General features: G+C 43.4%; 3 protein-coding genes across 13 annotated transcripts in view; all 3 read left to right on the plus strand.

Annotated features, from left to right (window-relative positions):
• The window catches only part of ehbp1l1a (EH domain binding protein 1-like 1a), a 30,766-nt gene extending 28,897 nt beyond the window's left edge, over positions 1–1,869 (plus strand). For 6 of the 10 annotated variants that reach the window (XM_053859038.1, XM_053859035.1, XM_053859042.1 and 3 more), the window contains one exon: positions 170–1,861. In XM_053859038.1, coding sequence (XP_053715013.1) covers positions 170–263 — 94 coding nt within the window. In that variant the 3' untranslated portion in view covers positions 264–1,861. Of the gene's footprint in view, positions 1–169 lie in introns of all 10 variants that reach the window. The other 4 variants (XM_053859040.1, XM_053859046.1, XM_053859045.1 and 1 more) reach the window with 3 other exon arrangements.
• A 152-nt stretch (positions 1,870–2,021) lies between these two features.
• si:ch73-40a2.1 (tyrosine-protein kinase Mer) lies at positions 2,022–10,882 on the plus strand. Of its 2 annotated transcripts, XM_053859831.1 has the most exons (16): positions 2,022–2,173; positions 2,263–2,324; positions 3,121–3,727; positions 4,316–4,474; positions 4,548–4,874; positions 5,150–5,177; positions 5,211–5,342; positions 5,470–5,564; positions 5,758–5,871; positions 5,955–6,032; positions 6,114–6,206; positions 7,098–7,219; positions 8,621–8,730; positions 8,938–9,097; positions 9,376–9,512; positions 9,594–10,882. In XM_053859831.1, exons 1-16 carry the CDS (start codon positions 2,083–2,085, stop codon positions 9,889–9,891), a joined length of 2,613 nt encoding a protein of 870 aa, XP_053715806.1. In that variant the 5' UTR covers positions 2,022–2,082; the 3' UTR covers positions 9,892–10,882. The 2 variants fall into 2 exon arrangements, with proteins under 2 accessions (XP_053715806.1, XP_053715805.1); XM_053859830.1 differs by having other exon boundaries at positions 5,150–5,342.
• A 453-nt stretch (positions 10,883–11,335) lies between these two features.
• Positions 11,336–20,956, plus strand: rab1ba (zRAB1B, member RAS oncogene family a). Its single transcript, XM_053859311.1, has 6 exons — positions 11,336–11,765; positions 14,511–14,583; positions 14,693–14,788; positions 16,256–16,351; positions 17,511–17,642; positions 17,717–20,956. The coding sequence occupies exons 1-6, from the start codon at positions 11,752–11,754 to the stop codon at positions 17,909–17,911; spliced, it is 606 nt and encodes a 201-aa protein (XP_053715286.1). The 5' UTR covers positions 11,336–11,751; the 3' UTR covers positions 17,912–20,956.
• The last annotated feature ends 2,475 nt before the right edge of the window (positions 20,957–23,431 follow it).

The raw sequence follows: 23,431 nt of genomic DNA on the forward strand, positions 1-23,431 counted from the left end.
CAACTTCTGTCAGGAGAGATAGTACTATATGGGAGTGATCTATGTGGAAGCTGTCTCTTTTTAAATGGATTTAGCGAGGAACAGCATACGTTTTATGCATATTTGGAATTGTCTAAAATACATCTCCAAGATTTGCATGTATAAAAATGACTTCGCTTGATGCCTGCAGAGGCCTTGAAGAGGATGAGCGGCTGGAGCGAGGACTGGAGCAGCGGAGGAGAAAGTACGCCAAACAGCAGAAGGAGAAATGTGTGATGCAGTGATAGCAGCGTCTCAACGCCAGCGTGTGGAAGTGCTGAAAAAGCCAAAGAGACTGAGACCTGGTGTGTTAGATAGAAAAGGTGGGGAACTCCACGACCCCACTAAAAGCTCCGGCAGTCATTGCTTTTAGGAGACATTTGTCATTTATTTGCTGTGTTTTAGGAGGACGTTGAAGAATGCAACTGTGTAGATGTTAAGCTTTTGTTGGTCCCTTTACCTCGTTCATCCTGACCATCCTGCGCCGGGTTCTGACTCATTTCTGACTTGTATTTGCACTTTATATGTATATTTATCTCTCTAGCATTTTTAGGTCATCTCATTCAATGCTTTATATTTAGACATTATTTAAGTAATTTTTAGCTATTTTCATTACGACGGAGATTCAGGATAAAATGTGCATGGGACGTAAATGCTTGCAGTAAACCAACATGCCCGATAGAGGGCAGAAAGCAACAAGCTCTCAAAATAAAGACACGGTCGTTTTGAGCGCTTCTCCAGTGACACGTTTTACTCATTTACAAGGAGCGAGTCATTTTAATCTTTATTTTACCACCACCCGTGCAGCCATTTACACAGAAAAACAGTTAATACTCATTTGAATTGAAGAATGTAATTTTCAATATACCAGTTACGTTAACCCAGCATTCATTTTCATGTGTCTTTATGACATACAGACGGGCCTCCTAACGAAAATGGATGGTCTCCTCACTTGTAAGAAAAGACTCCTGTGATCACTGTCTTCTGTTGATTTGAAGTGGCTGGCATTGTTTCATTGTGTTCAGCATGTAAACGTTTAGCTCTTCATGGATCTGCTTCCTGGATGTTTCTTCAGAAAGCTTGTTACGCTCATGTCACATTTGCACTATTTGTTAAGATTTGCAAAATACAGAAAAAGCAATTGTGCGTTTGACCTTTTTTCTGTTTGTGGATGTGAGTGCTGGGAAGAGTTGTCAGTCAGGTGTTGAGGCCAGCTTCTCAACATTCTTCAACTGCTGCACATTACTTGGACTCACACTGGTCTTTTGGCATACATCGTGTCCTTCTTTACCTCACCCACGGACCTCATTGTATTTCTTCATCTTTTTTCACAGTGTACTTCCATTTCTTAGATTCTTCCTCCAGCATGTCCCTGTCTCTCCACTCCACATGGCCTCCCTAACTTTGTCTCCTAACCCCTCCACATGAGCTGTCCCTCTGATATCCTGGTTCCTAATCCATACCCTTCACCAACCTGCCTCTCTTCTGTCACAGAGCCCTGCGATGGTCATCTCTCCTTCTGTCCTATCCTGTCTGCTCCGTCCTCTAGTCAGCATGCTGTAACAATCATTCCAGGAACCAAGCTGACAAAGAACAATGACACTCTAGCAAGTTCCTATGCTACAGTGTCATCTTTACACACTCTACGATCCTCCACCTTCAGTCTCTCACAAATCCGTGGGATTCAATTGTACCTTCTGTGGTGACCATTCAAGTGTGGGAAATATCAGTTTCTGAGCTTTTTTTCAGGGGTTTTATTTGCAAACTTTACTGCAAAACAACAAATGGAGGGTTGTGATGATACTCGATATATTTGCCTCTGAAACAGTAAAGTTCAACACAGTAGCGCAGGCTGATGAGCCAACAAGAGAATGAAGTCATGATCAAGCTCAGTTCCTTGAATAAAAAAGCTATTTTAGAGTTGTTGTGTTGCCACTGATTTTGCTGAAGACGCACTTATCTACAGGAACTGACCAAAGGGTGGAGGCATTAGCCAAAGAGAAGTAGAGCAAAGTAGTTACCTAAAAATCTTTACTGTGGCTGTGAGACGGTGGTGGCAGAAACATGTCCGTGTTTATCTGCTGCGTTCAGTCGGCTATGATACTGCTGTGGGTCCTGGAGGTCCACACCGTCACTCTCCAGCCGGCCGAGGAGGGTGAGTGTTGCTCCAGCACCATACAACCTTCAAGACTAAAGAAATGATATTCTTTTGAGACTCAGTATGCTTTCCTTTGACTGTCTTAGTGGAAATCTTTACTTTGGATAAAAACACACCTCGGGGATGGAAGTATGATCCTCCAAAAGGGGTGAGTGTACCTTGTTATTCATTCAATGTGCACTAGCTGTCCAAGTGAGCCAGGGTCATGAGTGTGGCAGCGCCACCAAGATGACTGTCAGACGGAAGTATACTTCTGACATGAATTACAACTTTTTTTTCTGACCTTAATGAAAATGTAAATGCAATATTTGCTGTTTTCCCTCACACTGCTGTCCTTATTGTAACCTCCTTTCATTCATGTCCATTGTTGAGAATGAATAGAATTATTTCCTCAATAGAATTTGGGCTTATTATAAAATAATGACAATGCTGTTTCTGAGAATATATTAGCTAGTCACACATGTTTATTGATTTATATTGGAATTAAACTGTATATGCTGAACAGAATGATTTATGATACATACAAAAATCCATATTTATATATTTTTTAATAGAAATGTTAAAAAATAGAAAACATGGCAGAATATAATCCTCTGGTCTTCTGGAATTTTAACTGCCTTATCCCTGGATCAGAGGTTTACACAGTGTCGTTTTTGTGGGCCTCCTGTCAGCACTCAAGTTTCCTCCCACAGTCAACAGTTGACTCTGTGTCTGTCCCTTCCGTGGCCTGTGATGGACCCAGAGGGTGTTTCATGAGCAACACATTGCTGTTGTTCAAAGTTGAGGGAGAATAAAAATCAACAGCAACAAGAAGTTGCCTTTCATGTATTGAACGGCAGTTGACCCAAAGTGGAAAAGTGTATTTCAATTCCTCTAAATGTTATCTAAGATGTTCACTTGAACTGCTGTTGTCTTTATGTTCTTCTGCTCAATCTTCTCTCCAGTGGAGTGAACTCCAGCTCCGTGGACCAGGTCTGGTCCTGCAGGCATGTGGAAAACCCATCAGAAGGACGTTACTGAGCAAGTGGATGAAGCGTGATGATGCTCGGTATCTCCTGATGGACATCACATTTGCTCAAGAGCAGGAACCGTCTGCTGTGCTTCTCCCCCTTCAGGTTCACGTCATGGACTTGAGTGTATATGCCAGTACATTTCAAAATGACAGCAAAGTTCAGGATCTCTTCGCGTCAGCGCCGTTTCCCAGCGGCTTATCACTGACCCAGACCCTGCGCAACCACAATCAGAGCATCACTGTGAACCTGGGTTCTGTTCAAAACAAAGGCTTCCAACTTGGGCTCTCCTACTCTGGAAGATGCGTGCTGGTGTGGGCCATCAGAGTCTACTACCGGAGGTGTCCTGAGATCACAGATGGCCTGGTGTGGTTTGGAAAAACTGTGGCTGGATCCCAACTGCTCTCAGGGTCATGTGTGGTGGGTGCTGTGGAGGTTTCTCCCCCGCTGAGGGACTGCGGCCGGGATGGAGTCTGGGGTCCAGTGCAGGGAGGTTGTACCTGCAAAGCTGGACATGAAGCCACAAGCCACAGCTGTTCAGGTAGATAGACATGGTTTAACTTGTACATAGCCAAACTCATGCAGCAGTTGTTGTTGTTTTGACTGTAACAGTCAAACAGCATTTAAAGCTTCATCTATTCCTCGACCGCAGTATTGAGCAAGGTCTTTCAGATAGCCTCAACAGAGTACAGGTGTTTGTCCGCTGATAGAATCGAAACAATGTAAGAGACAATGACTCGCTGAACTCAAAATAGAACTGGGACATTTTCTAAATAATATATTGTGCAATCTTGATGACTGATAGGGAAGTGTCAACATCCTGTTTTTTTTATTTTTTTTCAAGCATTCATAGAGGTTTCACTTCTTCTCCCAGTTCCATGGTATTGCAAGTATCGCTTGGGTTTTCTTTTAAGAATCCTTCACTTACTGTCCACGGCATGATGAGTGTTTCACAGTGTCCTCAAACGAAAGCTACTGTGAGGGACTGATTTTCATGAACTCACTTAAAAACACTTTGGCTACCACAGTTCTTGAAATGTTGGTCGATCTGATCAGTCTGTTTGTGGTCAAACTCATGTCCTGACATGATGGTGACGCTCATAATGAACCCTCTTCTGTCTATGTCCAGCATGTCGGATGGGATTCTACAAAGCGGGTGAAGGAAACAGAGACATCTGCCGACCATGCCCACCAAACACCAAAACCCTGAGTGAGGGCTCAGACAGATGCACGTGTCTAGCAGGATTCAGCCAGCTGACGGAGGACCCCGAAGAGCTTGGCTGCACCAGTATGTATCAACTGGATACAAAGCTGTCTGCCTGTTCTGCTAACACGGACTGTTTGTATTTGCATGCCTTCAGAGCCTCCATCAGCTCCTGTGAATCTGACTTCTCACCACCAAAACAGCTCCCTGCTGAGCCTGACCTGGGACCCTCCTCACGACAGAGGGGGCCGGCAGGAAGTGATGTACAGAGTCAAGTGTGAGAGCAGTGCAGGTGGTCTGTGGGAGGCCTGCGGGGAAGGTGTGGTTCTTCAGCCGAATTGCTCAGAGCTGAGCAGCACCTCAGTCATCGTCATGGGGATGAACCCGCTCAGTGACTACAGACTGACTGTGCAAGCCGTCAATAATATTTCCAGCCTACAAGGGGCGCCAGTGTCATCATCAGCCACAGTAACAATTCATAGATGTACGACACATATCTGGACTTATCTTTACGAATTGATTTTTTTTTTCACATTATAACTCATATCTCCAGTACAAAATACCTCTTTAGTCTCATACTAACCTCGTTCTGACTTGTCCTTTAAGTGACAGAGCTGGTCTGCATTTCATCTCGTTTTATATTATATTATAACTGTTTTTGTGACACTTCATCTTGTCTTGCCCTTTAAAATCTCTCACCATTTACACACTTTTTACATGTCTGTTTTACTGAAACGCTTCCTCCCTCATATGTAACAGGGAGAGCTCCACCGGGATCAGCCACAGTAACTCCAGGTCTGAATGTTGTACAGGTTGAAGAAACTCAATCGCCCCACCATCCCAGTCGATTTTCAATGTGGTTCGTAGTCGGTATCTTTTTTTTTGCTCTCCTGCTAATGGCTGCGATTCCCATCTTGGTTGGCCTTCTGCGGCGGAAATACAAAAAACGCAGGTAAGGCACACACCTGTCTCTAAATATTCCGTTTTGATCCACCAATAAACATGGACTCAGCTGTCAAGTGTGAAGACAGCATTGCTTAATTCAGAGTGACTTTAAAATGTACTTCCTTTTTATGTAGATGTGAGCAAGAACTGAGACATCTGATGACTGCACGAGTGACATACAGACGTCAGCAACAGCAAGAGGCAGTGCCTTTGCAGACCCAAGTTAGTTGTAAGTTGGTTGTATTGTATGTATCGTATTGTCTTTTTACAATAGTTGGTTAGTGGCAGGATGTTGTGTGTCATAGATGTGGTAGGTACACTGGAGTTTGTGTTGTGCATAATATGAGTGCAATTGTGGTATAGTGTAACTCACTATAGATGGGAGCATGGAAGAGTGTTTGATCTCATGTGGGGCCCTGCAGTGGAGCAGGGTGTGTTCCAGCTGTTGGAGGGACTAAATGGTAGACTGCTGGATAGTCTGAAGGATGTCCTTGTGGAAAGACACCAACTGACGCTTGGAAAGGAGCTTGGAAAAGGTGTGACTTTGATATCTTCAGACCAATACTAGCCTGCAGGTGCCACCTTGCTTGTTCACACCGACGCCACGTTCCCTCCACAGGAGAGTTTGGCGCTGTTTATGAAGGCAGTTTCATGTCAGAAGGTGTGGACCTGAGGGTTGCTGTGAAAACCATGAGAGGTTTGTATCCCTCTGCATAAGGGAACCCAAAGGTGTTACCATGTATGTCATGCTCATACGAGTGTCCTACTCTTTGCTTAGTTGGAATTCACAGTCAGGAAGACCTGCATGACTTTTTGAGAGAAGCTGAGATCATGAAGAACTTCAGTCATGTCAATGTGATTAAACTGTTTGGTAAGTAGATCTGCAGATTCGTGACACAGTTGGCCGGAGTATACTGGCACATTTCTTCCTCAGCTGAAGGGACACAGTAGCACGGGTTAAGTTCAAAATGGGGTCAGATTCCATAACCAGCTTATATCGTGTCTAAATTGGCTGTTCAGCGTAATATGACGTTGAAATGACACTGCGGTGCTTCTCATCCTTTTTCCAGTGATGTGCCCTCTGTAAAATATTTCTCTTGGCCATGTACCCCCAGATAAATACAAGGCAGTTTAGGTTGATAGGAAAAGACTGGAGTATCAAGAAGGTGCTCTATCAAACGTTTTCAGTTGCAGTTAGCAACTACACAAGTATTATCTGATTCAAAATAATATTTCCTTAAATGAAATAATATATATAATATAATATAATATAAATAATATAATATAATATAATAATATATAATATAATATAATAATATAATATAAAATAATTGCCATTGTAAAATGCTCATAAATTTGTATTTGTGGACATAAATCCTATGTCTATAAATTTGTCTGAATGACATTCTGATGGCAGTGTTTCAGCCTCACGACTACTACTGCACTTAAGCCACGATCCATTACTTTAGCAGTAGTGGCAGCAGTGAGTGACAGTGCCAGCTTGTATCAAACCATCCTGGGGGAGAACTGCTGTCAACAACTCCAAAAACGACCGTTTCAGAAACCAAACAATTTATTGGTGACTGTACAAATAACACAAACCAGAAGTGTGAATAAAAGTTCGGATTCATATTTTTCAATGTAAATGACAACTCTGGATGCTGCTTCTGATCGAGCTGTCATCAACATGAACAGGAGATGCTAGGTAAACAACCTTTAGTAGAATCATGAAAGAAACTAGGTGGTTCTATTTGTTACTTAGGCGTCACCTTGGAGAGGGATGAGGACAGTCCACTGCCTTTTCCCATGGTCATCCTTCCCTACATGAAACACAGAGACCTGCGGCGCTTTCTCATTGCTACACGCTACGGTGATGTTCCAATGGTAAGTTAAGTTGACTTTAAAGGAGCAGATACTTTTTCTGGTGACACACAATGACCCAGCGTGATTCCCATCCACAATTTCAAATGGATTGAGTTATAATTGTGAAGTAAACCCTTTGGGTGGCATTTTTTTTTCAATGAAATATTCCACTTTGGTTTTACTATTTTAAAATGTAGCTATATAACTGCTAGAGATGAAAGCATATTGTAAAACAGATCAATCCTTAGTAAATTCACTCATCTAATGCCGCCAAATGGGATCAGGTCTGATTTACACTTACGGTCGGTATACGTGCCTCGCCGGAGCAGTTCCAGTTGTGGACTTTGGGAGTCATCGTGAATCTGCTAGGAAGAAGGACAATATATTAATCTATTGTTAATTCTTCTGCCGCTTATCCGGAGTCGGGTCGCGGAGGCAGCAATCGGAGCAAGGAAGCCCAAACTTCCCGGCCCACACAAACCTCCTCCCGGGGGATCCCGAGGCGTTCCCAGGCCAGACCGGAGACATAATCTCTCCAGCGAGTCCTGGGTCTTCCCCGGGGTCTCCTCCCGGTAGGACATGCCCGGAACACCTCCCCAGGGAGGCGTCCAGGGAGCAACCGGATCAGATGCCCGAGCCACCTCAACTGGTTCCTCTCGATGTGGAGGAGCAGCGGCTCCACCCCGAGCTCCTCCCGGATGACCGAACTCCTCACCCTATCTCTAAGGGTGCGTCCAGCCACCCTGCGGAGGAAACTCATCTCAGCCACTTGTATCCGTGATCTCATCCTTTCGGTCATGACCCAAAGCTCGTGACCATAGGTGAGGGAGGGAACGTAGATCGATCGGTAAATCGAGAGCTTCGTCTTGTGACTCAGCTCCCTCTTCACCACGACGGTCCGATACAGCGACCGCATCACTGCTGCCGCTGCACCAACCCGTCTATCAAGCTCACTCTCCCCTTTTCCCTCACTCAAGAACAAGACCCCGAGATACTTAAACTCCACCACTCGGGGCAAGAACTCTCCACCGACCCGGAGAGAGCAAACCACCTCATTCCGGTCGAGAACCATGGCCTCAGACTTGGAGGTGCTGATCCTCATCCCGGCCACTTCACACTCGGCTGCAAACCGCCCTATTGTTAATTTACTTTTGAATATAGTAATTCATGAATGTAGGAATTCTGTGACAGTGAAAGAACCATAAAGCTATTGTATAGGCTTATGTAAACGCTGACCCTGCTGTATTAGTAGCTGGACACCAGTACATTTGTTCATGTTGCCAGACATCACTGCAGGAGAGGATATGCAGTTCCATGATTCAATTAATTGAATGCATTTATTTTGAGATGAAAGTTGAATGTGTCTGGTGTGATTATTGCCTGAAATAATATCTCTAAAAGACATTCCATCTTGTGTCCCAGTTCGTGCCTCATCAGAGCCTCCTGCGCTTCATGATCGACATTGCTGCTGGGATGGACTACTTAAGCTCACAGGGCTTTCTTCACAGAGATTTGGCGGCACGCAACTGCATGTGAGTCAGTCTGACGGAGACTACCAAGGACTCCTTGTCTCTGAATGAAACCACGTCTGTCTTCTCACATTGGTATTCAGACCTCAGCCACGTCTCGGAAGCATCTTCTGTTTCAGGCGCAGGCTGGGGGCTTTGCAAGGCTGAGAGGATTGACACAAACAACTCATTTCTCTTGCAGTTCTAATGTAGACATATCTTGAAACACAGGCTTGGCGATGACCTGCGGGTGTGTGTGGCTGACTTTGGCTTGACAAAGAAAATCTACAGCAACAATTATTATCGTCAGAAGGTGACGATTCGAGTGCCGGTCAAGTGGATGGCCATGGAGAGTCTCTCAGAGTCTGTCTACACCACCAAGAGTGATGTGGTGAGGACATGGAGGGCAAAGGAAGGTGGTAGCTTGATCCAGTACAACTTCTGACCCAGGATCTGGTCAGGGGCCTTTGATTCCTCCAAATTTCATGAATCAGTGTGTCGTAAAATTGCTTTTTAAATGGCAGAACACGGAGCTACTCTACGTTTATTATATTGACTTTAACGATTGGATTCCTCTGTGTAGACAATGTATCAGAACAACCTTTAAACTTTAATGTTTAGCTACAAAGAAAAGTGCAATTTCAATCTAAATGGTTTTCTTTCTCGCAGTGGTCCTTCGGGGTGACGATGTGGGAGGTAGTGTCCCGGGGCATGACTCCTTATCCTGGTGTCCACAACTGTGAGATGCTGGACTTTCTACTCTCTGGACATAGGCTGAAAGCTCCCAAAGACTGTGACCTCCAACTGTGAGTTTTATTCCAATAATTCTGAGTAAACATGACACAAGAGAATTGTGTTGGTTAATCTCGACCTCTATGTCAATGCAGATATGAGGTCATGTGCAGCTGCTGGGACAGGGACCCAACCTGCAGGCCCTGCTTTGAGCATCTGGGTGAGAAACTGAAAGGTCTTCTGTCCGAGCTGCCGGAACTGGGGGCCAGCCAGGAGGCCTGCTACATGAACCAGTGCCTGGAGGCAGCTTCTGCTGCCTGCCACGATCCTCACACAGAATGTGAAGAAAGACTGGGGAATGTCTACCTGCCTTCTCCAGTGGGCGCTGTGGACCAGGATGGAGAAGAGGGTTACCTCAAGGCCTTTGTTTGTCAAGAGGCTTCTGAGAACTAACAAACCATGCCAAGCCTGTTCTTATTAGCATGATAAAATACATGCCTCTTGTTTTCAACGTAGCATTCTTCTAGTAACTTGGCTTTTCGAGAGATTAGAGATGTTAACTATGATTCCTGTATTATGTAAAGAGATACTGTGACTCCTGATGCATTTACATAATCGGTCTCTATTCAGCCACATACAAACAAAATACAAAAACATTTAGCAAAACAACAAAGAAAACCCCACAACTCGGCCACTGGGGACATCATTCAATTGTAGATGCAAGCGTTCCTCATTTTTCCTAATATTGCAACCATATCCTCCGGCTCCTTTCAAATGTGGATGTGAGTTTCTCCATGATTTCCAGATTCTCATTTGTGACTAGTGTCATGTGCACCACACTGTAGTCAGTTCCTTGGACTAGCCTCCTTGTCTAAGCTGCATATGGCATCCTGACCACATATTCCTAAACAGATCCTTTTGAAATGTGAAAGGTATAACACACTTCCAAAATTGAGCATTACAGTGTACTCTTGTCATATAGTGGAATGAATGTTGAGAGTGATTGACTTTCAGGACACTTTGTGTTAAGATGAGAACACTTTCTCCAACGTGGCCGTTTTGTTTTCAATTCTTTACCTTCATTTCCATGTCGAACCAAGGTCTCTTGCGGTCATCTGCTGTACTCCCCACATTTTCTTTCTCATTTAATCTGTAATCTCTTTTTATGACAATTTCTCTTTGGCATAAATTGAAGTTTCATTTTTTTTTTAGATTTCATTAGATATTTGTATAAATAGAAATTGTTATGAGAATAATATATCGAGTGTCTCTTGTAGTTATGATGCCCATCTTTTAAATTAAATGTGTTGGTAAAAAATCAGTGGAGTACATATATTTATTTCAAGTAATGTCTTCTGGAATGTTAGTTGTACTTGCAGTGAGGAGATATAACACTTAATGTGCCATATAAACGTGTCAAATGCTGAGTGATTCTTCAATAAATAATTGTTTTAAAATATGCTCATGTCTTTGTTATCTTTTGCCCATTTTCATTGGACACTTGAGCCTGACTCTGCTACCTGGGTTGAGAAGCAAGAGGCTCCTGCGAGGTCGTAAATGTCTTTTGTAACAGCAGCAAATTCTTCTCTTCATGGCAAACCTTCAAACGCAGACCGTCACAGAGTCACAGACAAAGAAAGGAAACACAGCATGGGTATACATATTCAAATTCAAAGCAAACAGCATCCCTGTTTTCTTCTGCAAAGTCTTCAGGCTCGGTTTTGCCATTAAAGGGGCTGCAACTGAGGTACATTGATAACCAAATAAAGCTTCTGAAGTAATAAAGTCAGCACTGTCAGGTTCTTTACTGTATCATATAAATCGTTTGAAAGTGTAATACATGAACATACCAGAAAACATCTAGCAAAGGGGTTACTTTGGTCATCGATGATAAAACAGATGGTCACTTTATGGCCTTGTATGTTCTAAACAGTGTAACGAATAGTATGTTCATGCGTGTTTTCGAGTTATTTGTGATGAACTACAAGTCCCGGCACTACTCGTTATCCAATCGTGTATCTAGAGCCACGTCAGCCTACGTCACTACCGCGCCTGCGCTGCTTCCTCGAGCCTTTACCAAGCAACGGACAAATAGAAGGCAGAAAACGGAGTAGAAAATCCTTCAAAGCAAAAGCAAAGGCAGATATGTTCGTATGAGTGCGGAATATATGAAGGATTCTAAAGTCTAGACTGAGAAGCGTCGGCTGAGCGGTCACAGACACGGTTGTACCCGGACCTACGAGTCATCTCTCTGCCGGAGTAGGAAGGAAGAGTCGAGTCGCCGACGGAAAACACACATCCACAGAGAAAACCATGAACCCCGAATAGTAAGTTTGCCGTTGAGCGACACGGGTGTTTTGCTTGAGACGTGACGTTATCTTGACTGTTTTCTTGTGTGGCCGTGTTGTGCGGTTAGCCACCGCGGCTAGCTAGCAGGGCGCGGACTGCTCTTGTAATGTGTCCGTCTAGCGAGCGCTTTGACGTCACCTGACAGGTCGCTCGCGACTTTTCTCGGGACAAACAATAGTGCTGGGTGGTGGAACTGCGTCGCTTCACCACCCGAAAGAACGAGAAGCGAACCTTCCGTATCAGCTCGTGCGTGGTGCGCGAGTATTCTCCTTATCGTCCAGGGTTTACTTCGCGTACTCCACCCTCAACCAACGCCGAGAGGCAGCCACGGTCTTACACGAATAGAATGCTCGATCTGAAATCTGCGTCAGGTGACACCGTGGACAGCAGATGTTCGATGTCGCCCACCTGAAACCAGAGGAACTCACCTGTCACAGAATACTGTTTCAGTCCTCTCAGGGGGAAAGCAAATTAGATTAGAGTAGACTGACAACTAAGAATTTTCTAGAATTCAATTTGAACTGGATGAGCCAGCTGTTTTTCAGTGGTAAAGGAAGAAGAATGGTAGCGTGTAGAGGATATATGTCTGCTGGGTTTGTTTAAAATTCAACAACCATGGAAATGAGTCGAAAGGAAAGGATTCCATCCTCTTACACCGATTTCTGGTTCTCTTTCATCCAGGTCCTAGAAACAGGACTAGTGACTGAACAAGGGAGTGTACTTTCTAGATCCCGATGTTGTTATATGTTGTTTGCCATGGTATCAGTACACATCTAATACTCAGAGAATGTGGAGCAGTGAAACGACCTTTAAAAACGTAGTTTAAACTATCAAGTTACTTCACTCATGGTGGGACAAGTAAAATGCTACTATTAATAATGGTAATAATCATAATAATATAACAGAATATATTTTAAAAAATGCTACATTACCTGTTTTTATTGTTATATCTGAACAAGCAGGTGGTTTAGATGCCAGGATGAAACTCAAGTTTTAACTTTCTGAACTATACATTCAGAATGAAAGTTGTTGGTTGACTCTGTTTTTGTGTAATTATAGTGTCCTTATAGCTAAGTTTCGTCTTAGGTATCAATGGGATTAGTTATTGCTGAACATGGTGTGGTCAGAACGACAATGCAAACTCCAGGGAATGCATGCTATTCGCATGTCTTCCTTTTTTTCTTTGTTTTTTTTGCACCTATGTTTGTTTTGTGACAGTTTAGCTGCACATGCAAAGAATCACTACACATTACAATCCTGCTTAATGTAAATATCTGTAATATTCATGTTAAACCAACATTGTTTTTAAAATGTGTTTAATCAGTTGGTTGATGTGCTTTCATTTTCAATTTGTCATTGCTTTCACATTTGCTTAACAACCCCACGGTTTGGGAGCAGTGTCGGTTCACTAAATAGAAACTAGCTACATGTTTACTTCTGACCTCTGTCTCCTGCCCTCAGTTTAAATTGACTATCTCTACCTGTCATGTGAAACTGTATATTTAGAGCAGTGTGCTGACAATGACAGACAAATGCGTTTACAAAAAAAACAAAACAAAACTTATTGAACTCTGTTGACATTTTTATATAGACTGTATTTTCATTTATTTTATCTTACTATATTTTATATTGGTGAAACTATCCACATTTGGACTTTCTTGTCAGGTCGAATGTCCTCCTCATCAAAGATGGATGTCATAGCAGTTGTAGGAACTTTGCAGCAGTCACACAAGTGTGCTGTTCAGTCATTGCATTCGACTTTAAACTGAGTCCAAGATGTGTCAGCAGTTATCTCACAGAACCTCTACCATAGTGTTGTACCACTGTAGGATCTATCACGACACATTTCACATAAGGTTTAAATGTACACATTGCTTGGCACTCATAAGTAGAGGTTATTAGCGTGCACTTTGTTGTGAAAGACCACAGTGTCTGTGAGGAATTGAAAGCCAGTCTGTCGCAGTTAGTCTGTGATCAGGTGTCACTGATACTCAGGAGGCTTCAGGTTCTTGTGACACAACAACAAGGAGGTTGGGCAATTCTCTCCAGCTGTTGTGTGTCAGGTTCATGTGCTGTTTTCGTGGCAGCGATAGGGTGGATCCCACCATGGGAGGGTTTTATCAGTTAGGGAACAAGTCCTCTGTCAGTTCTGAGAAGTGCTTTGAGGAATTATTCAACATATAATTATTCAACAACTCAACTCTCTTTACTCTCTTTATTGATCTACTCCTACGAAAGGGGACATCCAAGCACTTGATAATGATTCTACAAACAAACAAACATTAGTTTCATGAATTGTATTGGTGAACTGTTGTGTCGCTGAACTCACTTTTTAAGTTGCTGTTTCAAAATTTAAGTTATTGAAGACCCCTGGGTGCTACCTACTACACAGGGAAACACAGACACTCACCAAGTGTGAGATTTAATTTATTTATTATTGGTTATTTTTAAAATACCTTGACCCCCGGAACTTTAGGATGAGTGAAAACTGGCAGTATTATCTCCAATAATCTACATTGAAGAAGTACAATCAAGTTAAAACTTTTTCATCAGTATCCATCTCACCATGTGTATTTATGCCTCATGGTTCTCTTAATCCTTCCTCCTGTTGTCCTTTTTCCATCCAACCTTTATTCTCTTCATGCTCGTTCTCACATACTGTCTTTTTTGTGTCTTCTTTCCCAGTCCGTATTTTTCTGATCTTTGATTCAATTTTCTTCCAGTGACTACCTTTTCAAACTCCTGTTGATTGGAGACTCTGGAGTTGGGAAATCGTGTCTTTTGCTCCGTTTTGCAGTGAGTAGCTTATTTTTTTAATTGCTTATTTTGCAAAACATGTTTTTCTCACAGTTCAGCTGTGGGTGTGACAGAGTCTTCATGTCTTCTGGTGCCTCTTCCTTTGCAGGATGACACCTACACAGAGAGCTACATCAGCACCATCGGGGTGGACTTCAAGATCCGTACCATTGAGCTGGATGGCAAGACCATCAAACTGCAGATTGTAAGTATGCACGGTCTGGGGTCTCTTAAACATTCCATTTATCATGGGACTTAGACTTATGATTGCCATAATTCTACTATGATGGAAATATTGTTGAACCTTCAGCAACAACACAGTCTCCGAATTATAAATAAAGAAAGAGTTGAGCTAGTCTAAAATAAAAATTACCTGAAAAAGTATTAAGTAATAGTACAATAAACAAGACCCTTTTCTTTCCTCTCATCCAGTGTTGCAGTGGTATATTGCAATATATAACTAAATTAAAGGGAAACAAAGAAGACAACAAAAAATGGGTTTAATAATTTTGTGCATCTTTGTCAGTTTTCACACCTGAATTGATAACCAGTGAGAGCTTCTCCCACGAGCCCGACACAGACTTATACTCTTTCCATGCACTTTTTACACCTTCCGAAGGCTCTTTATTCAGATTTTACTGCTGGACTGATGCAAGAAGCAGCCTTGTTATTGGATCCAAGTAACCACCTGGTGTGTGTTACAACTTCAGTTTATCTTTTAGTTTTATCCATTTAACCTCTCAATTGTAAGCCAACCGCTACTCGCTGTCACACTATTTCAGTTTCTATGCTTTACCATTGTGGGAAAGCGATAACTCCAAACCAACGATGCGATAGGTAATTCTAACTACACTACAACGCATTATTGGATACCAGGTCTTGAGTAAATATTGAGTGATGCGCCAGTTCGCTTAAGTGTGGGCGATTTTTCATTTTTTTTATATGATCTGCCTGTCTGTGACAAGTAAAAACAATAGTAGGAATGCAACCCTCTGGCAGGGCTTTGGAGCTGCTGACTTGTAAACATGAATTGACCCGTTGAAGAATAAAGAAAAGTGATTCTGAATCACCAGGAGGCTGAAGGGAGATATCGTTCCTACACAGACAGACAGATAGGCAGGCTGTTAAACTTCTAACCACCACAGTTAAGGGCTAAAGTTTTCATCCTCAATATAAAAACGCTGTTTAGGGTCGTGATAGTCTGTTCTTTGTGAAATGTTCAGTCATATAGAAATAATAAGTAAAAATATTTTTTACGCTGTAAAACTGACTTTGGGTGCCTTTTGTACTTTATCGCAACCAAACGTTTCTTTTTCCCCAAGCATTATTTGAAAGCCAAGTCCTTTTCTCCACTGAATTGAAACTGTAGTGTACCATTGGATTCTAGCTGTGGTAGAAATAAAAAAAAAACAATCATCCATCAAGATGTTATGTACGTGAATTACTTATTAAATCTCTCGTTATGACGACAACTGCGATAAAATTACCTGACGTCTGTTTGTGACCAGCAGTTTTGTTTCTGACAACATTCTCTTCTGATCGCCTTTCACATCATCGAACAGAAACTCCACTGTTTTAAGCACGCACAGCGATCAAAGATATTTGCCTTGATATTTTTAGTGCTGTCTGAAAAAAATGTGACCACATCTCTCTGCCTCTCCTCTTTTCGTAGTGGGACACTGCAGGGCAGGAAAGATTCCGAACCATCACCTCCAGTTACTATCGTGGAGCCCATGGCATCATTGTTGTCTATGATGTGACAGATCAGGTGGGTCAGCAATTTCTGCTGCCTCGCGTTTCCCAAGACCTTGAGTGTAAATCTGCTAATTCATCTCATCCCACATTCAGTTCATTGTTGTTATGCTGACTTATGTATGACTGTTTGATCAACAGCTTTTTGTAAACCAAAAACACTTGTCCACTCAGAGCTCGGTCACTGGTTCTGATTTTCTTTCTGTAAAACAACAATCCGGAGAATCTTAGTCCCGCCCACCACATTCTGCTTTCGCTTGCCTACATGACACCTGCTGGTTCTCCTCCCCACCCCCCGAACCAGAGCCGCACACACATGGCCAGAATCTCAGCGCAGACTACACTCAGATTCCAATATAGTTTAAGATCTTAATGGGTAACATTTGTGCTCATCTTTGAAGAATCAATTTACCCTTTGATCGTCTGTGTCTGACATCGAAATATATAAATATCTCACATGATTACAAAGGATAGCAGTAACAATAGGGCGATTATGGTGCAAAATTCTTAATTGGAGATATTGTTTTTTTTATTATTATTAGATTTCACTCCTTCAGGCCCCTCATTGCGGCCCAACTGTGATTTATTTAGATTAGCTTTACCCAGTATTATCATCCTACGTATATTTTATCGGTGCAAATTGTGTTTAAAGCATCTTGAGCACTATGAGCTCTGACAGCAGGTGGCACACATTCAGACAAGTCTGCTTGTTGTCTCTAACATGTGACTGGCTTTTGTGTGCCAGTGAGGGACCTAACAAGCAAACACAGAAATGTAGCTGATTATTAAAGAAAAAAAAAACCAAACAAAACATAAACAAAAACAAGCAGTAGTGATTATACAGAAAAATCTATTTGGTATGGCGAAGGTGCCTCAACTTCATATCCTGTCAGTCTCAATGTTGATATGTCTTTCTATCGCCCAGTCCTGGGCTCTTGTCTCCTCACCTGTCACAGGATTAGGCGTGGCCTGAGAGAACAAAAAAAACAAAGTGTTTTCGATGGGCAGGGCTTATGTTTATCTTCGTATGTAAATATTTCCGCAGTGCTCCAATGCTCCAGTATGATTTCAAATGACTCAAAAGGCACTTTTTGTGCAAGATAGGCCTCTTTTAAGAACAACAGTGGCTCATCTCTTTTCTTTTTGTTCCCCTCTTCTTCTTACTAATCTGGCAGGAGTCATACAACAATGTTAAGCAGTGGCTTCAGGAAATTGACCGCTATGCCAGTGAAAACGTCAACAAACTGCTGGTGGGCAACAAATGTGACCTGACCACCAAGAAAGTGGTGGACTACACTACAGCCAAGGTACAGTGAGCACCTGACAAGACAAGTGCACTGAGGCTTCTAAAGGGTAATGGCTTCCTCTTCTTCTCCTGCAGGAGTTTGCTGACTCTCTGGCCATCCCCTTCCTGGAGACCAGTGCCAAAAACGCCACCAATGTAGAGCAGGCCTTCATGACCATGGCAGCGGAGATCAAGAAACGAATGGGGCCCGGGGCCACCGCCGGTGGTGACAAGCCCAACCTGAAAATTGACAGCACCCCTGTCAGGCAGTCAGGAGGCGGCTGCTGCTAAAGAACACCCCTGGCTTCACCGTCGTCTCTTCCGGCCCCCTCTTTACCCTCCTCGCTCCCTCCTTAGAGTAACTCTCACATCCCTTCCCAGCTTTCCAAATTCCACTCTACAATACAGTCTGGATCATCCTGTGCAACTGCCCCGACTCAGAAGAAGAGTGTAGGTGTCTAAGAGGAGACACAGTTTCAAGGGACTCGCACGAAGAGGAAAATCATCAACTAAAACTAAAACAGACCACTGTCCATGTGTAAGGAAGGTTACCATAGGTTGGAGATGGACCAGTGCGCTTGTCTCTGCATTCACACGGTAGCAAGGTGGCAGGGGTCAAAGCCGTCCACTACTCCAGACCTTGTTTTTGTCCAATCTCGTGTCTTCAGTCATGCTGCAGAAGGAAATGTTTGTGCATATCAACATCATGACTCGTTGCTGAAGGAGGCCCTTCAGTGAGTCACTTTTCTTCTCTCTATCGGTCAGGGGGTTGGCAGACAGGTTCAGTTGTGGAACCTGAATTACAAGTTCATTTGTGTGTGGTCGCTCCAGTGCAGACCTGAGTTGTCACTAGAGGACAAAGCTGGAAGTCCGTTGATGGTTTGCACTTGAGTCAGACGCCTTTCTAGAGATACTGCACACATTTCCTCTTACATATTTTCATTCAGTTCTTTTTGCACGTTGTTTTGTTTATGAGCTTCTTCCATGAGGTCCAACTGGCAAGTGCTCGCCCCCTTTTTTTTGATTGATCACAGGTCATGTGTGGTCGCAGCAGTCACGTTGGGGAGAGACTGATAGTGGTCCTGGTTACAGATGCGAAGCGGTTTTCTTTTTCCACCTTCGACTGGTGCTCGGATCTTACACTCCAGTCTGCAAACATTTAGACTTGACACTGATGCCTTAAACTGGCAACGTGACTGGACGAAGATGAAACACTCACCCTGCCTTCAAAATCCTGCCACTTCAAAACAAAGTCAGTTCTGTCAGGCAGGGACCCGACAACTGTGTGAGCAAGCCTGTTCGCGTTCTCTGCCGCAGTGGCATTGTGATTTTCCTGTCAAAAGAGGTATCGCGTCTTCTTTAAACCATTGCTGACAAGTGTGAAAATATTGCACTGTCGCTTGGCGTCAGTTCACGACAGAATCTCTGGCCATCCCTCTTTAGTCCTCGACGTTTTGTTCTCATCGGTTGTTTCCATATTTAGCACTGGATATAAAAAGTGCATGTCGAAGCTGTTTTGAAGACCAGCATGTGTCTGCTGGCTGAAGGGGTGTATTCTGGGTAGATCTGCTGTCCTCTCCTTCTAGATGTTGGTTTGTGAGAGTCTACATCGTAGAACTTGGATTAACTCTGCTGGTTAAAGGTCTTACGAATGTCTTGATGCCTTGATCTCCAATTCTGTGTTTATGGATATTGATGATGGAAATTTAAAAGTCAGTCTTTACTCTCTCATGGATGACAAAGCTCCTCCTCCCATGTGACCACAGTCACTCTTGTATCGCGGTCATTTAGATAATCCCACGCTAGTCACCTTGGACAGGCCGTAACCAGGTGGTCATCTTGTCTCACACTAAGCTAATGCTTTTAGGCTCTTGGTAGAGTCTCTCACAGGTGGAAACGCTCATCTGCAAGGGCTGCGTTCACCTTGACGACCCCTCATGACCTTTGCTGAAATCATAATGAACATTGGTGTGTTCCCATGGAAGAGCACGTGTGTGAGTTCTCTCTTTAGTGGGAAGGTTTGTTGGAAGTGTGTGTGGAGCTACTTAGGAGGCTTGGTAGATGCTGATGTGTTTTCGTAGGAGCATTTATAGTAAAACTAGGTGCGTAGTTTCATGTCCACCTCTTTTTAACAATGAAACAACGAATTGTCCAACTTCAAATTGTGAACATTTACTGCTCAGTCTTTTAAGAAAAAATGGACTCATGAATGCGTCTGTAATTTTAGAATGGTTTCAGTATGCCCCTGCCCAAACTGGTGATCGTGAATATGGCCTTGCTGGAGCCCTTAAATCAGGAGAATGTTGGATGTTTTTCTGCCTTGATTTTACTCCTTCTTTTTTGAACTCTTCACTTGGGAGATTAGGGCGGGCGTAAACAGCTCTGAGTCTGGTGTGAGGGCTTTAGCTCCAGGTTCGGGTGCAGTGGGATCAGTATGGTATGTGGTGTTGGACATTCCTGCACCTCTGAGTTTCACCTCCCGACAGAAGGAATCTGGAGTGATTGTGTGGGAAATGTCAAGAACTTGGAGCCAGATTTTACTACTATGAACTGGAGCTGTGCTTTATCTGTGGTTAAGTCTTCTCTGCTCCTTTGTGTTTTAGTTTCGGCACTTGTGTTGAACTCTGGCGCGTGCAGTTTCAGGGACTGACTGGTCTGGGTTTGCTGACCGGGTATGAATTCCCCGCTTGCTGCTCCAGCCACTCTATTGAAAACCTCAGTATTCTTCAGCAGAGGCCTCCAGCAGAGCAAGGAGAAGTGTTGACCACTGCTCACGTTGCTCACAAATATGTTTTTTTCAGCAGTAAATTCCGCTCATGTAGAAGGAAGGAGGGAAACAGCCGGAAATGCGCTCTTGCCTTGGTGTGTCCTGAGCTGTTTCGGACACATGGTGGCATCCCAGCGTCGCTCCTGCCTAGCTTGAGTTGATGCAAACCAAGTGGTCTTTCACACACTCATTGTGGATGTTCAACACGCTTCTCAGTTTTTCTTTTGGCTTGCTATTTGATTGTATGGCCTCTGGGTGTGAAAGTGGGCGGGCCTAATAACAATTTAGGACGGGTCTATTTTTTCTTTGCTTCTGAAAGAGTTGAAATAATGTGTGATTATTTCTATTATTCTGATTTGTGTTGATTTTAGGGTGGAGGAGTTCCATGTGGTTTGCACACTTCCTCGGTGTTTGTCTCTCACAGCACTGGACGGGACGACACTCTTCTGTCACTCACTCTTGTCTTTTCTTTTCTGCTTGTTCACTTTGGTGCTGTCTCCCTGCTGAGTTTGATCATTGTTTTTTTCTGTACATATTATAAATATATATATAATAAAACAATGAAAAATACCCAACCAGCATGTTTGTATCTGTCATGACTGTTTCAGTGTCTGACTTGTGGTTTGAGGCTTCAAGCACGACAAAACCCAAAGTACAGGATTTAAGATTTCATGATAAAATGTTAAGTTCCGTTCTTTCATTCCTCTTGAAGCGGTGTGTAGTACAATCACTACTAGAATGAAAAAAGTTGGATTTGTCACCATAGTGCATGCTGTTAAGCACAAGGACAGAAATCCATTTGGATGGAAAGTGAACTCACAGTGGCAGTCAACTAGTGATGTGTAGCCTCGTGGCTCCACCTAGGACCACCATATATGTCAGAAGACTCCTGTGTTTCCATCTGCATTTGCTCACTCTCCATGACTCATATGTATTTTTCCGAGAACACTTAAAACAATTAGCATAGATTTTAGAGTAGAAAACTCCGACAGATGTTTTTTTTTTTTTTTTTTTTTTTTTTTTTTAACGGACTTGTAGCTTTGCCTTCAGGTGAATGATGCTGCATGGTTAGTGGTCCATTTGGAAGCTTTCTTTAGATGAAGTACGTCGTTTCGGTGAAATAAATGAAATATGATTGATAAGAGAAGAAATTGCTTGCTAACTGACAGTGATCACTGATTGTGATGGCTGTGGTTTTTAGTAAGTTATGTTCGTGATAGCAGTGTTGTTTATTCAAAAATCTGTTTGATCTCAAAGCCTAGATGTCTAGCAAGCGAACAAGGCTCTACAAGTGCCAAAATCGTACGTTCTGCTGAGAAGGTGATGGATTGCAGCCTGCCACCTCTTCAGGACCTGTATGTCTCCAGGACCCAGAGACGTGCAGGTGGGATCAGAGGCGACCCTTCTCACCCTAGTCATGGACTGTTAGTTTCTCTTCCCTCTGGCAGGAGGCTATGGTCCATCCAGACCAGAACCTCCCGTCACAGGAACAGACTTCAGACTGTTGAATTTGTGATCAGCCTTTATTATTTTATTTTATTTTCGGCACGTTATTCCAAAGCACTTTTCCTAGTTGGTTGGATCCCCACTGACCATGGCAATACATTTGATTCTGATTCTGAAACACATATTATTCTTGTAATGTGTGAGCAGGAATTTGGCGGACGATGTTTAGCGACTGCACAGTCTCTAAAAATAGAAACACCTGAGGCAGTCTCAATGAATAAAAGACAGAAAGTTGAAATAGCACCTGCTTGAAGTGGCACAACTTTTCCTGAGGGTTTGAGCTGGCTTTATAGGTCTCTCCAGCCCCGTGTTGCTCATGGCCCTCCGTCAAGACGCCGACTGTTTACTTCAAAGCGACATTCCTGCCTACATCAATGTGTTACAAGCAGTCGTAGAGCAGAATACCTTTTTCCATTCCACACATTTTCATTTTGAACCTGAGACAGACCTGTTCGGTAGCGTCTCCTCTTCCAGGTATATGCTTCTGTTTGCGGAGCTTCAGAAGAGTCTGACTCACCCTCACACGTGACCACCATCAATATTTGATTTCTCCTGTTGATTTCTCCACAGCACTGATGCAACGTTGTTGTCACGTTTGGAACAAAGCGATGCTTCACATTTATATCTTCTGAACCAGCTTTTCATTTCTGATAGTAGCAGTATACGCCTCCCATCGTGTCCTGTTGACCGCAAGAGAACCTGTAATGTACCTGTACCACCCTCATGAGTGTCTTGTCCATGTCCTCCATCTGGTCTGCTCACTATTGTCAGGTGCTCTGCCGCAACAGCTTGTAGCTGACCTTTCTTAACCCTTCCTTGCTGAGACGGCTATTTTTCAATTTGTGACTTACCTTATACATCATTTTATTCATTATTGTACTCGCACGGAACAATCTATCCAACAAACGTCGCATGTATGGAACTGCGTTGTTGTGACTGTCCTGTCCTTCGCGTGTTTTTGGCTCCAGACACCAGATCATCTCCGTGGTCTGTAATCGCAGCACACGCCCCCTCACAGGTCCTGGGCAGCTGCGATTATGTCACCACATCAGATCGTCTCCTCGGCAGCTGAAGAGACACTTGACCTTGCTGCGGGATCGCTGCTGCCCTCTAGTCAGACACGTACGCCACATCACGGCCAGGAGCTGCTCATGATTTGGGGTCAGTGAGAACACACAAGAGGTCATGTGACGTGCCGCTCCTTCCGATGACAAAGCAGGCCCGGTGTTCTGCTGCTCTCGCCTGGTGATGTGACACACGCCTCACGGTGACCTTGAGTTATTTTTAGCTCAACGGGGGGCGCTGCACTCCTGTTGTGGGGCTCGGAGACATTTAGCAGAGTCTGCAGCTTCCCACTGTGGAGCTGCATCCTGCATGACCCCGCGGAGGAGGCGTGGCCTACTTGTTGGGCTCTCAGGAAGATTCTGTTACTATCTTGATAATAAAAGTTCCATGGGGTCTTATTGAATCTCTCCTTGTGAGTGAAGCACTTGCATCTTCATGGACTGTGTGGCGCTTCATGTCAATTCTTGATTTCT

The sequence above is a fragment of the Synchiropus splendidus genome, chromosome 3 (assembly GCF_027744825.2).
Source record: "Synchiropus splendidus isolate RoL2022-P1 chromosome 3, RoL_Sspl_1.0, whole genome shotgun sequence".
NCBI classification, from domain to species: Eukaryota; Metazoa; Chordata; class Actinopteri; order Syngnathiformes; family Callionymidae; genus Synchiropus; species Synchiropus splendidus.